We start from the raw sequence: 21,752 nt of genomic DNA on the forward strand, positions 1-21,752 counted from the left end.
AACTGAGTGTTTTCATATTGCTGTTGGTACTTTTACTTAAGTAAAAGATCTGAATACTTCTTCCACCTCTGAGTATGTGAATGAAATGCAGCTTAAACAATTAAACGTTCTGTTTTGTGCCAGTTGGGAAAGGGAATAAAAACACAAAATAAGTTTCCTATCTTTATTTACAGCATATTAGATGTACAAAACCATAAAAATATACATAAACGTGTCATCTAAGAGATGTGAATAGCTCAGTTCTATTTTACAGGACTTTTTTGTTTATTTTCATGTACTCTGACCTTGTCTTTGGTTGCTAGTTCACAATACACAATGTATTGATGCACACTGGTGTCATTTTGCTGAAGCAGCTGATGTCTCATGAATGCATAAAAGCTACTGTAAATTATTTGGAAAGTGAAAAGGTTTTTCAGGTTAACAGTAGCACTCATTCACACACCTTCAGAACATCAAATACATGGGCCATCAGCAATTGCAGCAATGCTATACCGTCAAAAATGTACGTAGTTGCTACAATACATTAGCGCTTCACCTAAAACTTTTTACATCATATACAAAACATTCATCAGAATAATTGCTTTTGTGGTGCCACTACTTCTTTAGTAGTGCTAATGTTCCCGAGAAAACATTTGTGCTATATTTGTTTCTGACATTTAGCAGTATTTCTGTCAATTAACCTCTACCTGTGAACGTAGCCTATGTTAAAACTAGATACACACTCTATATACAGTATCACTGACATTCAGTATATATCTGTTTAGCTGCTAGTATTTGTTTTTCATCATGATGCTAAAAGCAAATGTCTCATAATGTTGGCATGTACAGTATTTAGCAATATTCAAATACACAGACGTGCACTTTGGATTTGAATCCTGAGATGGTGACTTTAAAATCTAAAGGAGGGTATAAAGTCATTACAATTCTTTTGTTGCTAATTAAAACATGTTTTTCCAAATTTTCAAAACAAAGTGAGGAGGTCCCCATCTGAGGATGGCCATGTGGGTCTACACTTTGTATCACCGATCATTTCTCTTAAAGCTCCAGTTAAAAGTCCACTTGCTTGACTTGTCCACTTTCTCTTCAGGATCAGTTTCATCGAGTGTGTAGTCCCCTCTAGTACCGCTCAATGTGAAAACAGATAACTACAGAATATTCTTAAAGGCGTCAGTGGATAAAACAGATACTGCAGCCAGTATCTAATCTAGGGTTTTCATGAAAACAACCGGCGCCTCCTAAGGGCGAAGGAATCTCAGGACTTTGGATCGCAGGAAGCGGATGAAGGATTTGGGGAACATTTCTCTGGATTCTTGTGCTGTGTAGTTGAAGAAGTTCTGTGGGTGAGCCAGCACGTCAAACAGCGCCTTCATGAGTTTCTTGTCCTGATGAGAAAACGCATTGAATTAATGGAAAGCAAAAGCAGCCACTTGTATTTCCACAGATCTCCAAAAGAGGGCACTACATGCCCACTGGACCCAAGTACAGAATAAACAGAAAAACAAATCAAAAGGTGGAGGATAGTGCTGGTCTGAGTGATCAATGTTAAAATTAACAACTTAGCTGGTGCACCCTGGTGGGAACCATATAATTGTAATGTCACTGGTTCAATTTAGGCCAGGGACCTTTGCTCTCTTTCTGCCATCAGTTCTCTCCTGTCACTGTTGCAAACCTTCTGGCTAACTGTGGTCCAAAGTTAGACTAGACAACACAAAAACCATACATGCTCTTTGTTAAACATTTGCACCTACGTACCTTGAGAATTTCCTGGTGATTCTCTGAAGCATATAATCTTCCATCTCTGACTATGTCTTCTATCAATTCTTGATAGTCCTCTGAAAATAAATAAAGTCCAAAAACAGCTCATTAATGCAATCAATAAAATCAAATTTGCATAGCATACTGAGGTAGCAGCATCATAGTCACAGCACAAAAACATCTAATTTATTCTTACCATCATATGTCACATAAGGGACCTGGAAGCCTTTCCCACTGTTTCCCTCATTGGACCTGAACTGTATCCAAAGCCTCTTGGAGCGGGAGGTGAAAGCGATGGGACGTTCGTACGTCTGACAAGTCTCGTAGGTTGTCACAGAGTTGGAGAGAGCTGTGAAGTAAGGACATGAGAACACAAGACAGTGTCTATAATTAAAAGGTTGAAGCTTACCATAACCTTAACTCTAACCTCCACAGGCCTAACCCAAACCTTGCCCCAACCTAAGCATAACCCAACCAAAACAAGTCTTCAAATAATTGTTAACCTCTTGGTGTTACAGTTTTTTCTAATTAATACATTCACACAAACATACATACAGTTAAAACTCACAGCTTTTTCTCATTACTAAGTAGTCTCCACACTCGTCCTCAATAGGCAGGAAGATTTCTGGGACAACAATCAGGATCCTGCGTTTGGGCGGTGGGTTGATGGTCCAGGTGCACTCGACATTGGCTGGGTAGTTCCCCGGGTAGTTGGGGGACTCGATGTAGCCAGTGAAATCTCCCAGATGTCCTCCACACTGTCGGTCTGTAAAGTGACACAGATGTGTAAAATAGTTTTTTTTTGGTTTTGGTGCAGCAAGGTGAGTTATCTGGAACTGAATCTCAAATTGCTGCTGTATTTAATTTTCTATGTGCACACGTTTCAGAGGCATAACTGTGTACAGACATACTTACTTTTGCATTGCATGATGTTAGTGGAGCCATCAAAGTCGGTGGTGGTGTTTCCAGGGCAGGCGACGCAGTAGTTCTGCCCAAACTCTCCCTGATACGTGCCCATGGGACAGCGGATGCAGCGGTGTGTGCTGGTATTGTAGTAATGTCCTGGAGAGCACTGGACTGCAGGAGCCGAGGACAGAGATCGAGGGCTGTTAGTTGATCTAATGCTCGAATATGTTTTTTTTTAATGAGTTTACATCTCTTGAAAGATTGCATGCTAATCAATGGGTTCAGAAAATCTTCTGCCATGTGCCCCTAGTTCTTGAAATACTGACATAGTATTAAACTGGCAGGAGCTTATAAATGTACAGACAATTCAACAGCTGCAGATGGCAGCAAAGCTCCTGTCAACACCCAAAAGAGCACCATAGACTCAGCAATGAGTACATGATACTCTGATGTCAAGTGAAGACATCAGAGTATCAGCCAAACAACCACAGATGTTTCCCTTTCTCCAATATGTTTGAAAGGTTTTCTTAAACCCTCTCAGTTCCAAAAGAACCATCTAATCCCTCCACTTATGTTAAATCATCAAAACTAAACTGGTGTTATTAGGTTTTTTCCCTGAAATAAGACAATAACACAGATGACTTTCACACCTTTGGTCTCGCACTCCTGAAAGGTAACAGCACCACTGCGCTTGGTGACCAGGTTCCCGCCACAAGGGAAACAGGAGGTGCGTCCCACTTCTGGCTGGTACGTTCCCAGTGGACAGGGCAGGCAGGGGAAGAAGCCGTCATGAGAGTACTGACCGGGGGAGCACTGACCTGAACACACACAAGCATTTGGTCAATACAGAGTGTGAAATGTTGGACACAGCAGCGTTTTTGGCCAAATTACAAAACTTCTAGAGCTGCACCACTTGGATCGGTTTAATTTCAAGGGTTTTTGTTGTTAGGTTTCATGTGTAATATGAGAGAAAAATACTCCCCTTCTGTTAAGATAAGAGCCTATAGCACATGTTAATGGCATGACGCCAAGTTTTATCTCCAAGTGCACCGCCTCTCACATAGTGTAACTCCTGGGTGACTAATACACCAAACTGGGTGCCAGTGGGAGTTTAGGGAGATTGGGATAGCTCTTGTTGTTTAGTCTGACAGAGAAGATGGGATCTTGGATTCAGCCACAAAGTGACTCCGATAACAGCACAGGAGGAGACCAAAACATAGTGGCTCCTTCAGCTTTTATTCAGGGCTGAAAGAAGCAAAGTTCACCTTTTGAATTCAAATACATCTTCAACATCTAAGCACAAGCTTCTTTGGCTTTACACAAAGCAGAACATCTGCCGGGGAGAGATCTTTATCGAGGCACCATCGCTTCCTGTGTGGCTCATATTCACAAAACAGTTACCTACATTTTGTGTCCTTCAGTGACATTACGTTTCCCTTTGGTTTATGCATTTTCTGATTTTTTTTCATTGTAAATGTTTTTTATAGGCGCTGCACAATTTAAACTATTGTCATTACCAACAGGATGAAGCCAAATACATTTTTTTTAAATATCAAATCATGAAAGAATCGTCGCCACTCTCATGTTTGTAAGGTAAATATGAAGCTGCAGCCAGCAGCCGGTTAGCTTAGCTTAGCACAAAGACTGGAAACAGATAGCCTGGCTCTGTCCATAGGGAACAAAATCCAACTACCAGCACATCTAAAGTTCCCTAATTAACAAGTTTCCCAAAATGTCAAACTATTCCTTTAATCTGTTCATATTTGTAATGCTCCTGATATGATTATGGATGAACTGTTCATAGTCAGGTAGTGAAAAACTGTGCAGATTACAAAACAACATTATGGTGCCAGTCACCTTAAATAGTGTCTCTCTGTAAGTTATAAAAAGAGGACTGATTTCATAATGTGGGTCTATCTTACAGCTGTGTCTTTATTAAAATATTAGTGAGTTTAACTTTCAAGCATGAACGTTTATGGCCTGAGTTACATTATAAAGGTTTTTTGGGAAGTTTTTCCTCATCTGAACTGAGGATCTACAGATAGAGGCCCATTTGTAATTTTGGGCTACATAAATAAAACTGATTTGGACTTCTTACCTCCACACTCTGACATGTTTCGAGCTCCGACCACTTTGGAGACTTCTCTGCCTTCAGGTCCAGGACAGACCTCACAAGACATCTGTCCCTCCTCATCCTGATACGTTCCAGCTAGACACAACACACACCTTCCCTGATCCGCATCAAAGTAAGTCCCAGCACTGCAGCTCACTAACAGAAAGGCGGGGAATGACACCAAGATAGATTTAAGGTTAATAATTCAATGATTTACTTGTGGCAAGACATTCACACACAGGTGCATTACTGACTATACACAGAGCAAATATTAACTGAGGGCTTGTGTTAGTGCTGTGCTGAAAGCTCAAGTTCTTTAAATACTTGAACACATCTTGTATTCTCTCAAAAACAATACGGTGACGTGGAACCAAGTTGAACCAAATTTAATTGTTGAAGCTGGTGAACTCAAACATTTTCCTCACAAACTGAAAACAAACACTGACATTAAGACACCCAAAACAGACTGATGTGTCTGTAATTAATAACATCAATTTAGCAGACAGGTCAGTGTCAGGCAGTGCTCATCTGAAAAAACTGGGAGAGGGTAGATAGACAATGTAAAATACAGACATGAGTCAACAAATAGAGCAGGATGCCCTGTGGCTACACACTATCAAACAGTCCTAACCACACTGTAGATTTACACCATAAATACAGTGGTTCACTTGCATGACAAGACCATTAAAGTAAAGTAACCCAGACTTCATCAGCTGCCTCTCAAGTGTAATCAAACAGGACCGTGTACATACTTGAAATGGATAAACACAGTGAAGAGCATCCTTAACACATCAAAGGCATCGGCCGAGCCAGATCAATTTATCAATCTGTTGACAGATTTGAGAGTTTTGCTGGCATAGTAATGAACATCACAAGTATCACTGACCTAGATGCAGCTTAGCACAGTGTGAGAAGGTAACAGCTTGGTTTAGTGGAGCTTTAAATGCTGCAACTGGTTAAAAGTGTGTTATGATTTATCAAACTGAATGCTTATGACAAGTTATCTGTTCTCTTCTGTCAGAGGTGACATAAAAGAGCACATCATGCCTACTGATGTATTATAAAGCACCCATCAACTTTTATGCTCCTCAAACTCACACTCACTCATTCACTCAAACTCCTTTGAGAGTTTAAGACTAGTAACCAGGACTACAACCTTTGATAGACATCTAGTTCTAAATACTCACAAGATACAGTGATTGTTGTGTTCTTAGTTTGGTGAGGTTGTTTATTAACATAAGCATTTATAAAAATTGAGAGAATACAGATCGTGCGAACCAGGCAGGACAATTACACAGATCTTCCATACTGGCTTTAGGTTATGGCAGAATTCAATGAATGTACTATGTACTAAAAGTAAATAAAGTAAATGTTCACATACAAAACTTTACAGGGTCCTTGAAGACATAGAGGTTATAAGAGTATGTTTATTAGTTATCTCTGATTCTAGTCACTAAAATAAAGAGCTTTGCTGAATACTCACGTTAAATGTAGTCTTATTACATAAGTTGTCATACATTTGCACGTTCAAATCACACTAGAGGAGAGAAAGTAAACTTTTAGTTTAGTAAACCTAAGCTAGAACAGTGTTAAAGGATAGCAATTAATTATAAGATTATGGTATGGATGAACAATTATGGAAAACAAAGAGAATAAACAAATCTTGATCAATTTCAATTGAGGATTTGATAACAAAGTAATAAATGTAGCTTTTACTTGGTAATAGCAACATTATTGCTTAAATGTAATTGTATATTCTTACAATGTGTTACTTGACATTAAAACTAATAGTTTTAAATTACTATAGTAACACTTTTAAATCTAATTTTCTCTGGACTGCTAAAAGGCAGCATGGCGCATTACACATACTCTTTCACATTTGTTTAGATGCAATTCAAGACACTCACACACATACTGTAAACATAGGAGTAGGACCCAGCATTAAGCTTTTCAAATGCTTCCACAAACCAACCAAATGTAGCCATACAACATCACTGAGACAAAATAGCACCAACCCTCTCCACAGCTGCCTTTGTGCCCCACATCTGACACGTCCTAATACTTGATACAACACGGCTGTGCATCAGGAAAGAACTTTTAATGCCACCATAAGCACCCTTGCCTCTTTTAAAAGCAAACACAGAAGCAAATCAAAGAGAGCATTTCCCTCTTATCTCACAAAAGTGCAAAGGCTTGATTAAAGGGACCAAAGTGCCGTTTTGCTTTGGTTCCTCCCATTTAGAGTGATGCCTGTAATTAATTTGGGAATTACTGCGTCTGTCTGATGGTGTTTAGAACTTGACTTGAAAACTGAAGCTGATCTCACACAAGAATAAATCAATTAAATCCTAGGCCTTTAGCACAAAATGTGCCTGAGTTGTAGCCTTTAAGCTGTCTGTAAGCAGAGAAACCACTATCTCTGAAGCTCAAGCTCTACACACAAAAGCTTGAACGTAGATCCATTATACGTGGCCCAGCAAATTGTTAGATTTTCCTCTAAAGAAAGAAAATGTAATTCTCTCAAGAGCAGTTTATTTTTTGAAACCCATTGTTTATTCTGAAAGACCATGAGGAGCCATCATTGCATTGTCCTCTAACAGCTTTTATTTGACAGAGGGAAGCAGTGAGAGAAGAGAGAGAGTGAGAGTGAAAGAGAGAAAAAACCTTGAAGCCTTTCAAATGCAAAGACCGCTCCTATAGAGTCCTCGAATTGATGGCCCCAAAGAGGTTTAAAAGACCTTTCACCTCTATTCAAGTCCCCAGTCTTTGCCTACTTGATGACATAGGAAAACACTACGGTATCACAGTGGTAAGGAGCTGAACCCAATAAAAGGGGTCAGGTTTCTGAATCCCCCCATTCTGCTTGGCCCAATCGCTGCTCGCGCCCATCAAGCGGAGGCCCAAACAACTGATGCTAATTGATTCCCATGGTGTGGCTGAAGTCAATTCTCTTTAGCAGTTTAGTGGCTGGGGGTCATGCAAAGTGGCCCCAGCTGGGGGGCAGGGGGGACACAGCACTCAAACTGCCAGCTTGAATCAACAGCACTTCCTAAACATCTTCAATGTTAAAACAAACACGCAAACAAGTTGACTAGAACGGTCAAAAAGACGTGGACACGCACCATTCACGGCTTCTCTGGACCGGTTTGCACTTGTTTTACTTTTTATATAAATATGTATTCTGGTGCAGTCACATGCTGACAATGTTAAGCAAAACAAATTACAGACAGTACAAATAAACATCTGAACGACAAACCTTTTACATAATTAATGAGCTAAAACACCCATACAATCTATTTAAACAGAAACAACTTCCTGGAGTATAAATCGATGCGACCAGAAACCAAAACATCACAGAATCAGAGCAGAAAAACTTAAGAGAGAGCACAGAGGTGAAAGCATATTTTCTCCAATTGCACAGGAGGCTGTGTTGTCATCCGTCTGAGGCAGTGAGAACAAGTTTTCAATGGAGTGGGCAAACTGAAAAGGACTAAACTTCACTCCAAGCTAAGCCAGAGCGGGAGGTGGGGGAGGAGGGGAAAAATATAGCTCCTTTAAAGAGCTGGAGGTTAAGAAGAATGCCTTTCAGCCCCCCCCCCCCCCCCCCCCCCCCCCCTCTCCTCTCCCAAATTACATGTCTACACCCCTGCCATGGCCAATAGACTGCTTAATGTTGACCTGAAAGCATAGCGGGGGAGTTAAGGAATCAACACACTTAAGACCTGTGTTACTGAAAGATAGAAATAATGAACAGGAGCAGTTTAGGTTTAAATCATGTCAGCACAGCTCAACAGCAGAAATAACTTTGATATTAATGTAGAGGCCAAAGAAATATGGTGTTACAGGGAAATATATGCAACGAAAAGCTGATGATTTTCTTTCAACAAATGTTATCTCAAGAGACTATACGATAGTTATAGTTTCGGACAGTCAAAGTGCAACGACCCCATTCTTCAGTGGTTCAAAAGACACACTTGACAAGTTGTGTGAGGTTTCCTAAAGATCTGGGTCTAGATCAGATTCAAACATGTTCAACACTGGTGGCAGACGGGTGCATATATCCAACAAAGCGCATACACTGTGAATAAATATTTAGACATCTCAACAGAAGAAAGGCACCAGTTTCCTCTCACTGATATTAAGACGGTGTGCAGCAGTAAGCAAACTTACTGTGAGGCCCGAAATTAGGGGCGCACGGTCCCAACAGCCAGAGAAAACACATGTCAGCCTTCGGCTCTCTAACACTGACAGTGTGCGGTCTTATTTAATGAACATTTTCTCCATCACAGGTTGTATATAAAACCCAACTGAGAGGCAGCAGCTACCAGGAGACCTGCCATCAGCCCTCATGTTACACTCTTATCCCGGGGAGATGCTGGAAGATCTCACAGCTTTGGAGGCCCAACAACAGTCTCTCTGTTCCTCCATGCGAGCTCGCTCTCTCCCTCCAACTAGCTCATTACAGCATGTCTGCAAACCAAATATGGCACTCATCTGGCCAACACCTGCTCCAAATCCAATCATTAAACCAGCCTGTCTAAATATATCTCACTAGCATGGACCATTTCAATTGCTTAAAGACATGACTGTGAGTCTACTGTGTGTACAGGGACCAGTCAGAGTCATTGCTGCCTTGTGTGTAACAACAGTAGTTGGATCTGTGCTCTTGAGAGATGAAAAGCATCCACATAAATGATGCCTGGATGAATGTCCTGACCTTTAACATGGTTTCTGTATTGAATAACAAGTAAATACATAAACCAAACTCACCACATTTCCTGCCCACCAGCACCTGTCCCGCCACACAGTGCCCTGGCAGTTCTGCCGGCTGGCCCAGACTCTTGCCGAGCTCATAGTCAGACCCGGCAAAGTGGAGGTGGAACTGTTCCCGGTTGATAGACTTCCTCAGGGTCCTGATGGTCTTCCTGAGCCTCTTCTCTGAGCGTCGGCGCACGCAGTTCAGGTCACAGCTCTCTGCTGAGAGAGGCACTTGATACCGCAACTGTTTCCACAGCAAAATGTCACGTCCCACACCTATCGTAAATGGTACATTCATGCCTGGATGCTCACATGCTTACCTAGACATTCACACAAATGCACCATCAAGTCAGGGGAAAAGCAATCTAGGTCACCACTTATGAAGAATTCATGGAAATAAAACAAAAACACCTCAATTCTGAGTCCCAACCTAAAGCCCACCACCATAGCCAAGTCAAAACAGGAGATACTTTAACAGTTTGGTTTGTTTAGTGACGAACAGACAGCAGCGAAAGAAGGATGGAGAACAAGAAGCAAAGGTCGCAGGCAGGCAGAGAGGAAGCGCAGAGAGACCAACCTGTTACCTCCTCTAGGTTCACATCCAGCTCAAACTCAGCTGTTATCGAGGAGCCGTCATCCTCGCCAGCTTTCCTGCCATGTCGGCTGCGCGTTCGCTGTCCGGACGAGGTGCAGCGCAGGCTCACATAGCTGAACTGGACGTTTTCAGTGAAGAGGAACCTGCTATCTGTGGACATGGGAGACAACCAACCCCCCCCCCCAGCCAGCAGACACACACAAACAACACAGACAATCGCACAATATCATAGACAGTATTACAGAAAAGAAACAAGTAATTTAATGTTGAAAACAAATGCCACTCCATACACAGAAAGTTTAAAAAAGTCCTTATAAGCAGTTAATTTGATAATTTCTTGTCATGTAGATTAGAAAGCTGAAAAAAGGATGTTATGTCACAGTGACAATTTAATTTATTTGAAACAATTATATGCCCTTTCACTGTGACTGTGAGGGATGTAAAAGACCATGCCGAAGCCCTTTGGAGAAGCAAAATAATCCTACAATCGGAAACCCATTTGATTGATGGCTAGGTCAGACCCAACTGAAAGGCATGCTATGGCTAATTACATCCTCCCCTGTCACTGCCAGACAAAGTGCTGCGCTGAGACATTCAAGACACTCAAAACCACATCACTTTCCCCACAAATTTCTTTCACATTTGCCTTTGGTTTTTGGTTTACTTTGAAGCAGCCTTCAGGTCTGCTTTATCTTCTAAAGATTGTGGCTTCAGATGCTGGCAGTTCTTGGTAAACCCCAAAATGTTTTTTAACCAGTAACATGAAGGAGCTGTAATTTTAATCCTTGTCTATCTGTAATCTAAGTCTTGTGTTTGGAGGCATTGTTATGCTTGTTGTGTGGCAACCTCTGTACCTGAGTGTGCTGAGTTAAAGCTCTCCTTGAGTTTCTCCTGACTGCGTTTTAAGTTGCATTTTGCAGTGCCAGACTTAAAAGTGGCTGTGGTCTTAATGCGTGGAACACTGGCCATTTCTGGACCTGCAGGACAGATAAACAGAAAACCTTTTGATCTACTTATGCATCAACAGAAAACGAGGAAAGCATGAGTTGTTCCTGAGTTGCTGTTTCGTGTGGCAGAGTGGAAAGATAGATGTACATCTGGGATGTTTTGTACTTGCCTAAGCAATGCAAGCCACTGTTGTTCTTTTGTGCGTCAGCCAGGCAGGGCAGAGGCATTCCACAGGTCACCGTGTAGGAATCCTCCGTCCCTGAAAACACACAAGAGGCCGTGACACACAGACCAACACAGACAAAAGTTAAGGCCACAAAAGTCAGAGAGAGCAAACAGCATGCAGCATGTAGGAACACGAACAGTCACTCTGCACACCGATGTTGACGACTACTACATCTAGAACAGCGTGACTTACTGACTTATCCCATTAGCATCCAATCCAATTTATTTTATTTATAAAGCATATTTTTTTAAAAGGATTTATGATTTAGCCGTGCTGCATCAGGAGATACCTGACCTGTCCTGTACCATGCTGTTTTGGATAAAACATGTTGTTGAAGTCACTGTTCTTATTATTCTCGGTACATATAGGAGCCTCATTGTTAGCTATGCTTTGTCAGTGCTCCATTGAAGTCCATTCACCCCTTGCAATGTTTCAAACTAACGTGTGAACCAAAATTCTCCACAAATCAAGTAGAAAATGAATACTAGTGGCTACATCAACAACTGACTGGATTAAACAACACTTTCTGCAGCTGCTTCACACTGACAGCCCTCCAGCAGCCACCTCCTCACTTCATGCCTGCTATTAGTTTTTGTCAAATGTTTTGGTCCAATTCCATTTTGGTGTTGGAAAATGTGAATCAGTGATCACTCGATGTCACCTGTCACCACTAGGTTTCCACAGCACAGCAGCAACTTGAAGGACGTTTTGTGGAGGACTGATTCAGATTGTTGAACCGCTGGAAGGATTTCAAGCTAAAATGGCTGTACGTTCATTTGCAGAATCTGTTTCTGTTTGAAACATAGCATGAGTGAAACTGACCTCATTACAGCTGTGAAAGTGTAGCACATGGGAGCAGAACAGTGATGCTTTCATCTGTTTGATGAATAATAAGAGCAGGAAAATATGCAGGGGTGTAACAGAACTGACAGTAACCTCTATGTTATGCAAGAGCTAGTGTGTGCGCAGCAGTTCAGCAGGTCAGCTTTGGTTCATGAGAATAAAACACTTGAAAAGAAGACGGATCTGCAGGTGAAGTGATTTGACATGATTATGGTAATTATACCAAATCATTTCCTCTGCAGTACTTGTCAGATGGAAATACAGTTAGACCAGGTTGTAATCACACCAGGTCATCTTGGCAGGTAAATCATGCTATATGGAGATCTGATTCAACCAACTCACCACTGCTGATATGAACTTGGGACTGGCATGTCAGGAAGCAGCGGTCCCCTCCTTCCTGTTTACTACAGTTCAAGGTGGGTTTAGAGGGGGGTTTTGCAGGTGGTAAACCATCAGCCTCTAGATAGAAACCACAACAAAACTCCAAGGTAAAGAAGAAAACACTTTTGACTGTAACAAGTAGGAAGAGACACATGAAGATGAGGCACAAAAAGTCCAACATCATCATTGCATTTTGGATGTTTTACTCAAGCAAAAGAAAACCAAGTGACAGAGAATTAAAGAGAAGAAGAGAACAGAATTGAAAGTATCTCCTGTTTTTGTCCCCCAAGTTTTAGTCTAAAATGTGGGATGTCATACAATTTCCAAAGAGACACGACAGCAGCACTCAACAGATGTGCCTCTCATATAGTAAGAGGCACTGGCTTACCAATGCAATCCTTTTTGTTCCAGTGTAGCTTATAGCCAGGATGGCAAAAGCATTCAAATCCACCCATGGTGTTCTCACAACCCTGCTCACAGCCGCCATTGTTCACACTGCATTCATTTATATCTGAGAGGAAAAGGGAAAACCATTATTATAATGACAGAGTCCATTTTTCCAACACATCAATGAGTAAGTACTCATTGATGATTGTACTGTTTGTATGCTTTTTGAGCCTAACACATCTCTAAATTGAGCACTTGTGTGTTACACTCAAGTTGTTATGTGTAGTTCCCTCCACCCAACGCAGACTCACCTCCGCAGTGGGCCAGTCCATACATGGTGTAGCCTTTGTTGCACAGACATTGAAAACCACCGGGGGAGTTCACACATGTGTGATCACATGTCCGCTCAAAAAAACACTCATCTATATCTGTAATCAGAATCAGACAGATGACATAATAGCAGGGCAGTCAGCTGCAATCTTCATCAGGAGGGATTTCCCACACACAGACACACATTTTGCATTTGATCCTGAATTTTCCCACTCAGTGAAGCGTGACGTGTGCAGTGCGCTATATCAGGTAAAATAGCTTTTAATAGTAATTAGAAGTAAAAATATAAGGCAGAGTTTCATTGAGACACCTTAAATTGAAGTGTAATTGCATCAGTTCAGCATTATTAACGGCATAGACCCTGTTATCAAAAATCTAAAAACGAGAAAGGAAGCTGGTATCACTCTCACAGAGACTGATAGGTCTTTTAATACACAATATAACACAAATAAATAGCTAGATCCTGTCTTTTTTATCTACAACTCACTAATGTCCGCTAGTGACTGTCCAGAGTTTGAATAAAACAATTCAAAGAGCCGTTTCTACCTTGACAAGAACGCTCATCTGTCAGCAGCTTGAAGCCTTTTCTGCAGTTGCACTCGAAGCTGCCGATGGTGTTCCTGCAGAAGTGATCGCAACCGCCGTTGTGCAGCTCACACTCGTCAATATCTGTGGGAAACAGGTGACACACTTTAGCTTCTTGTACAAATCAACTAAGCTAAATCATCGTTTCAATAGACCCCTCCTCTCTGTGGAGGTTTTTTTGACTGACCTTTGCATGTTTTTCCATCCGGCTGCAGTGTGAAGCCAATGGGGCAGCTACAGCGCACACCTGTGGATGTGTCCTTACAGGTGCAGTCGCAACCCCCATTATTCACCGCACATGTTTCTGAAATTACAACACAACAAAGTGGACGTATGTGAAAAATGGTACGTTACTTCTCAATGTCAGATACTAGATTCTTAGTAAAACTTTGTCACCATTGTGCAGTAAAAAGAGCTGGACTATGGAGTCGATGTAATATTACAAATATACTGTTTAATACTGTTTTAAACATTTATAAATGCTGATTAGGCTTACTTTAACAACTTGTATTATTTTTAACACAGGACAAGACTCCCAGATCTCAAGTGTTAGCCACGTAGTCGGTAAAGTGCCAAAGATATTATGTTTTACATGTATCGAGCGACCCAGAATCACACAGCTGATAAATACTAACTATACAAGAAAAGATTCACACTCTGACTTCCCAAATGGAAGGAAAACGTGAAATGTACCACACTGTCACAAATGCATATTTTGCAGGGGGAAGTGGGGGCGAGAAAGCGAGTGCGCAGTCATTTCACAGTTTGCTCAAAAGACTGAGGAATGCATTGGTTTACTAGACATTAGTTCTCTCCCCTGTTTAACACCCCTGAGAGGTTCCTGGCAGCTCAACACGCCGTCACGTAAAACACAAGCTGTTCGCCTCTGAATGTAGGAGTGTAATTATTACCCATTAACAGTCTTCGTTTGACCCGTTTGTCCACCTCAGTAAAGGATGTGGCGTTGTGGTCTGAGGACTCGGTGGTGGCTTCATCTCGTTCTGTGACACACAAAACGAATAGAGTAAGAATTGGTTCACAAATTCCCCACATTTACTAAATTACACAAGCACCGTGAGTTTCCTACTGACTCCAGCTCTGGCTGTTTGTGTTCGTCATCCTTTCAGTAACCAGATGCATGTTTACACTTGAGATCTTTGGCTTGTAGTGGCTTGGTGTGCGTCAGATAACACACCAGATCAGTAAAGTGAATCTGGAGAGACAACATCGCAGTGCTACGCCTGGACCTCACACACACACTGCTGCTGGAGGGAGAGATATTACCCAATATCTGACGGCTGATCCTTATCATTCTTAACCATTGTGTGGAAAAATGCACACTGCCTAAATAGACAACTGACAGGGAGATGTTTCCAGTTACTGTGTTTACATTCATTCATCAAGATAGCCTCTGCATTATTAAAGGAACAAAGACCAACATACTGTAAGCTACTCCTGGAATGTGCTGGATTTGAGCTGAGGTCTAGTTTTATTATAGTCTGGACAGAAATTACAATTAGAAAAAACTGCTATCAGGAACAAGAACCCAAAACATCTGTCATCTCGATCCTGTTTAAATATATGTAAAAACAACCAGCGAACACTGACGGACGGTTGTGGTTTATGTGCCAAGAAATATGACAGATGCACAGAAAAATGACTTTAACGTCCAGTCTGCCTGTTTCGCTTTACGTTGTTAAAGTCATCTTATTCTACACTTTCAGATAGCATAATGTACACTAGCTTCGAACCAAGGACTCAAAAAACTCAAGGTCCACTTACCAACGATCTACGAGATTTCAACCACATCTCACGGTCTTGCTCAGACCTCCATCCACTGAGGAAGACCGTGAGATCAGAAAAAGCTGGTAAGTGGACCTGTTTCCAAGGTCAAGAATTACATTTTGGATCTCTTTAGAATTTGCAATAATGTTGTGTGAGTTTGAACAATGTTTGGCTGCACTGCATGAGTTTGAAATTGGTCAGTTGGATTAAAAGACAATATATGGCTGCACACCCATCCGAGGATTAAAATCTGCTTTTAAAGGGGTATTAAAAATGGATGTGAGAATGTTCAAGATGACAGAAAATTACCAAAAACGTGTATTAGTGCATAACGTACATACATTATGTCTTACATGGTTTTATATTCCCCTTGTTAAACAACAACTGAGTCTACAAACAGTGCGCTTACCTACACACGACCTCTTGTCAGGTTGCAAGGTGTACCTGATGTGACACCTGCATATGGGGCCGTTCTCCGTGTCCTCGCAGGTGTGCTGGCAGCCTCCGTTGCCATGGTTACAGGTTACTGCAGGGGTCAACAACATGCAACCATAAGACCTTCAATCAGTGCAACATTTGAAGCCTGAAACTGTGCGTGCGTGACTTGGTAGGTGCGCAGTATGAAGTTAGATTCATGCCGTTGAGCACGTACAGATGCAGCCTCTCTGGTTCCTGGCCAGCTCGAACCCTGGACGACACTCACAGGCCACACCTCCTCTGGGTGTCTCTTTGCAGATGTGGGCGCAGCCGTGCTCCTTATTCATACAGTTGAGGCCCTCTGGGATAGAAAGAGGGAGAGAGGTACACAATGAAACTCTCCTACAGTGACTGACCGGCTACACACAAAGGCACACATACTGAGAGATTAGTCTGGCATCCTCAAAGACACTGATTGTTCTCACGCCTTACACAATCCAAAAACATCAACCGCTGTGTTATTTTTAACACTTCTACAGTGGGAAAGAAACTTCTGTAAGCAGAAAAGGTTGCTCAAAAGTTCATGCCTTCCATGTAAAATGTAAGAGATGAGATGGAGCACCATTTATATAGATGGGTCACAGCTGAGTGGATAGGTCCACAGGATTTAAAAGGGGTTGTCAAGACCTGATGGAGTGGAAAGTACTCGCATTTAAGTTGACTTCAGTCAAGAAGACAAAACAAAGGCACTTCAGACTAATCTGTGACACAGACCACATAGACCCGAGTGTTGCAGTTATTAACTTATTTTGTTCTCTGGGACACAGAGATCCTTTTCCCACAGCATGTTGCTGCTGCAGATAAAAGCTCAGTGACGAGAGCCAGCTTGAACCTGTCACCCCTCATTGTGCCGTCAATCTTACATTTGTATGTGAATATTGGGGACTTTGCTACATAATTCTCTGTCGTTTTTTCACGATTTAATACAATTAGCAGACACAAGCATCCACAAACACACGCAAATAATACTAACTCAAAACCTCTTTTATAAATGAACAAGGCACTGTTTAAAATTGAACGTCCTTCAGACATTTTAAACTGCATTTAAATTTGTGGGAGTGCTACACAATATCTTCAATAACTCAAACTAATTGTACTTCAGGTGCAGTCCATCTGTGCTGTCGAGCTAATAGAGGGAGGCATGGCTGCTGTTTACAGAACAAGTGTGCATGTTGTACACTCACCCACAGAGCGGTGGATGCATGTGTGCTGGTTGTCACTGAGGAAGAAGCCTTCTTTGCAGCGGCACTCGTAGCTGCCCATGGTGTTGACACAAGTGTGTTGGCACCCACCATTGTTGAACTTACATTCATCCACATCTACAGGACAGTGGATTGATTGCATTGGTTATTAAACTCTGGAAAAGTATGCGTTATATTATTTTTTACAAATACAAATAAGTACATAAATCAAATAAGGCTGTTTTGCCCAGTGTTTACAAACGTTGCAGGTGAAAACAAAGCTTTTTCAAATCAAATTTCAGGCTTAAATACTACAGTTTACCAAAGAGGGCTCAAGAAAATGGGGTTAGGGTTAGTTAGGGTTAATCTGAGTGAGTGTGAGAGACTCCACATCCAGCCCACACAAACATGAGCTCCTCACCATCAGAGCTGATGATTCAAGCTGATCTTACCGAGACAGTTATGTCCGTCATGTGCCAAATTGAATCCGTCATAACAAGTGCAGCGATAATTGCCTGGTATATTGTTGCACTCATGTACACAGCCACCGTTGTACTCCAAGTCGCATTCATCAGTGTCTGAGAAGTAAACACCACATAAATTAATGTTCACCTACTGATCAAAACATTCAATGCAAAACATTTTCGTCTTTGAACAGTAAGAACAATAGGAGGATATATAGGGTCTATCTTAAATGAATATAGGAAGAATAGATGAGTACAGATATCACAAGTTGTGTGTTCTAGGAATTTAAAAGTTATGCCACAATAGATTAAAGAACGATACAATGGGGTAATTACAAACACGAAGTTAATATAACAGACATGTAACCTATCCAAATGCCACCCTGTATTAAAACATGTGCCTAAACATCCAAACTCTGTGATCCCACTTTGACACTTTGGTAACCAGATAAGAATGTGAACCAAACATTACCTTCGCAGTGTTTTCCATCTCCTTTAAAGCCTGCTTTACACGTGCACTTGTATGAGCCTTGGGTAGTCTGACAAATAGCATCAATGTGACAGCCATCACTTCCCTCTGCACATGGATCTCCTGAAATCCATATGGGATCTTATAGGTCATGATTACCAAAACACATTCAAATCGTCTAAAAAGTCAAATAGTATGACATTTACCACATATGCACATTTTTTGTGAGAATTCTGATTTAACTGACAAACACCAAAACATACATTCAACAACAAGTTGATAATAATAATAATAATAATAATAATAGTAGCCTGCAGTAGGAAATTTGAAAAATCCAGGGAGAATTAACCTGAAAGTTATAAGTTACATACAAAACAAGACGTGTTTTACAAGTTTGTGTGTATAGGAAGCACATAAATCCCCACAGCAACGATCATTTTTATATCAGATAAACATTTATAAACTAAAAGAAAACGTAAAAGTCACCACTGGGGAAACAACAAGAGCGCACTCCTGAAAGCGTGCGTAAAGAAGCACTCTCCACGACTGGAAAACACAACACACACACACACACATGCATGCACACACACTCACTACAGTCCCACCTCGAATCTCTGGAAGCGCTGCGCTTTGGCGACTATTTAACAAGAGCAAAAACAAACAAAAGTCCCTTGCAGCCCAAATAGCTCCCATGGTGATATGATCCAAGTTTAGGTCTTCTCAAAAGGACGCGTACGCACTGAAGTCGTGACCGAGCGTCCGCCTCATTTTCATTCTAGCCTGTCAATCTGCCTCACAAGGGGCTTTTGAAAAGAGAAAGGAGTGAGTAAGTGAGTGTGTGTGTGTCTGTGTGTGTGTGTGTTTGAGAGCGAGCGAGAATGAGAGCGTGCGCGCGCGTACACGTGAGAGTGAAAAAAACGCTTTTGAAGCAGAGCTGCGGCAAGTCAGTCAAATAGCCAGCGCAAAACCGGAAGCACAGAGACTTAAAGCGTAAAACGTTATAACGTCAGTTCGATGAAGAGGCTTTTATTGTGAAAGCTAGGACCGGAAATCTTTTAGTAAACCTGGCGTAACGAGTTCTTTCAAAGTCTCAATTCTGTAAACATGGCCATTGGCGTCTGTTTAAAAGTCGACCACGTTAAACTTTTGTGATAAAAAAAACAAAACAATACATAATACAACCACAAAATATGTAATTTTCTTCAATGACGGTTGGTTAGCTAACTTAGCTACCAACTAGCTAACTAGCTTAGTTCTGGAAGAGTACCGTTAGCCAAACAACAGGTTGCTAGGCAACACACGTTTATCGGTTGTAATTTAACGTTACATCTCAGCCGATGGAAACTCGGAGACCTTACACTTTGTTTATTTTGTTAGCCAAACACACTACGGTGTAAAATTGAAAAACCTTGCACTAAATACAAAAAAAATGGAAACTAACGTTAAACACAGAGGAAGAACGCCACCTTGCTCTCTTTTATAAGTCGTGTTTTCTTACCGTTTCAAATAAATCAGTATTTTTCCTTCAAAGCTATAACTAAGTTAAATTGTGAAAGCTAAAAACTCAACCTAGTACAATTGGTAAAAAAAAAAAAAACGCTAATGGAGTCCACTTTCACAGTAAATCTTTTAGTCTTTTATCAGGTCAGAGCTCAGTTCTGTCCTCAGTGGCTTTTATTAATAATCAGATTCTGTGACGTTTTTTTATCAGTTAATTTGTCACATACTGTTTTTGATAGCTTTTACCAAAACGTGTGCCTCCATTTTTTAGATTCTTTTTCATTTGTTTACAGATTTGTGAATTGTGAGTGTCACATATTTTGAATGATTTCGGTTCCAACTGTCAACATGTGTAACCCTATTTCAACACTATGGAGGTTTTGGGGGGGTGGGGGAAATTTTGGTAACAGCTGACAAGCAACGCAGTATGTGAAAAACGATGATAAAAACGGAGTTCCAATTCGGGTCACATAATTTGGTACACCTATAAACCAATTCAATAGTGACACGCAAACAAATCAAATAACCAAAGCAAACTCCTCCACAGTCGTGTACAAGGAGCATAACCTCGTTGATTAAATGCAGTCTTCTAAGTAGCTCTTGTGCACCACCTACTGGTGCAGATAATCAGAATCAGAATCAGAAATACTTTATTGATCCCCGGGGGGAAATTGTACAGTACCGGTGCTCCCATTCAAGAGTAGAAAGTAGCATAATTTAGAACTAAAAGTTTGTACAAAATATAAAAATAAGAAATACAAAATACAAAATATACACATTTACAGTATTTAAGTGAAATGAGGTGAAATGAAAAATGAAATGAAAATACAAAATATACACATTTACAGTATTTAAGTGAAATGAGGTAAAAATATATACAATAACAATGTATATGTATGTATGTGTTGCACTAAAGTGTGTGACTATATATGTATTGCACTTAAACATTTTGCATAAATAGTGAGGTGGTGTATGAACAGGTGAGGTAGATACAGATACGGATTCCAGTCTCTTCCTGAGTGTCTGACATTCAGAGAGAGGAGTTAAACAGTCTGATGGCCACAGGCAGGAATGATTTCCTGTGTCGCTCAGTTGTGCATTTGGGAGCAATGAGTCTCCCACTGAAGGTGCTCTTGTGTCCGACCAGTACGTCATGGAGAGGATGTGAAACATTGTTCAAGATGCCCCGCAGCTTAGACAGCATCCTCCTCTCTGACACCACCGTCAGAGAGTCCAGCTGCACCCCCACAACGTCACTGGCCTTGCGGATCAGTTTGTTTAGTCTGTTGGAGTCCGCCACCCTCAGCCTGCTGCCCCAGCATGCAACAGCATAGAGGATAGCACTGGCCACCACAGACTCATAAAACATCCTCAGCATAGTCCGGCAGATGTTGAAGGACCTCAGCCGCCTCAGAAAGTAGAGACGGCTCTGGCCCTTCCTGTAGAGGGCATTAGTGTTCTTTACCCAGTCCAGTTTATTGTCTATGTGAACTCCCAGATACTTGTAATCCTCTACAATGTCCACACTGGCCCCCTGGATGGAAACAGGGGTCATCGGCGCCTTGGTCCTCCTCAGATCCACAGTCAGTTCCTTTGTCTTTGTCACGTTGAGCTGTAGATGGTTCTGCTCGCACCATGTGACAAAGTTGTCCACAGCAGCCCTGTACTCCTCTTCATCACCCTTACTGATACATCCAACTATTGCTGAGTCGTCAGAAAACTTCTGAAGATGGCAGGTCTCAGTGCAGTAGCTGAAGTCCGTGGTGTAGACGGTGAAGAGGAAGGGAGAGAGGACAGTTCCCTGCGGGGCCCCGGTGTTGCTGACCACTCTGTCTGACACACAGTGTTGTAAGCGCACATACTGTGGTCTGCCAGTCAGGTAGTTGACAATCCAGGACACAAGGGGGGCATCCACCTGCATCTCCGTCAGCTTCTCACCCAGTAGAGCCGGACGGATGGTGTTGAACGCACTGGAGAAGTCAAAGAACATGACTCTCACAGTGCTCGCCGGCTTGTCCAGGTGGGCGTAGACGCGGTTGAGCAGGTAGA

The 21,752-nt window shown here is 41.6% G+C and overlaps 1 protein-coding gene across 1 annotated transcript; it reads right to left on the minus strand.

The window, feature by feature from the left end:
• Positions 1–149: 149 nt before the first annotated feature.
• On the minus strand, positions 150–18,896 carry scube2 (signal peptide, CUB domain, EGF-like 2). The gene is made up of 23 exons (XM_070914212.1): positions 18,809–18,896; positions 18,207–18,326; positions 17,723–17,848; positions 17,274–17,408; positions 16,265–16,390; positions 16,022–16,138; positions 14,739–14,828; positions 14,015–14,131; positions 13,789–13,911; positions 13,224–13,340; positions 12,914–13,036; positions 12,487–12,603; positions 11,245–11,334; positions 10,982–11,104; positions 10,110–10,277; positions 9,545–9,751; positions 4,760–4,930; positions 3,312–3,479; positions 2,671–2,832; positions 2,324–2,521; positions 1,952–2,104; positions 1,753–1,832; positions 150–1,382 (listed from the first exon to the last, which is right to left on the minus strand). Exons 1-23 carry the CDS (start codon positions 18,894–18,896, stop codon positions 1,236–1,238), a joined length of 3,066 nt encoding a protein of 1,021 aa, XP_070770313.1. The 3' UTR covers positions 150–1,235.
• Positions 18,897–21,752: the final 2,856 nt, after the last annotated feature.

The sequence above is a fragment of the Enoplosus armatus genome, chromosome 1 (genome assembly GCF_043641665.1).
Source record: "Enoplosus armatus isolate fEnoArm2 chromosome 1, fEnoArm2.hap1, whole genome shotgun sequence".
Classification (NCBI taxonomy): domain Eukaryota; kingdom Metazoa; phylum Chordata; class Actinopteri; order Centrarchiformes; family Enoplosidae; genus Enoplosus; species Enoplosus armatus.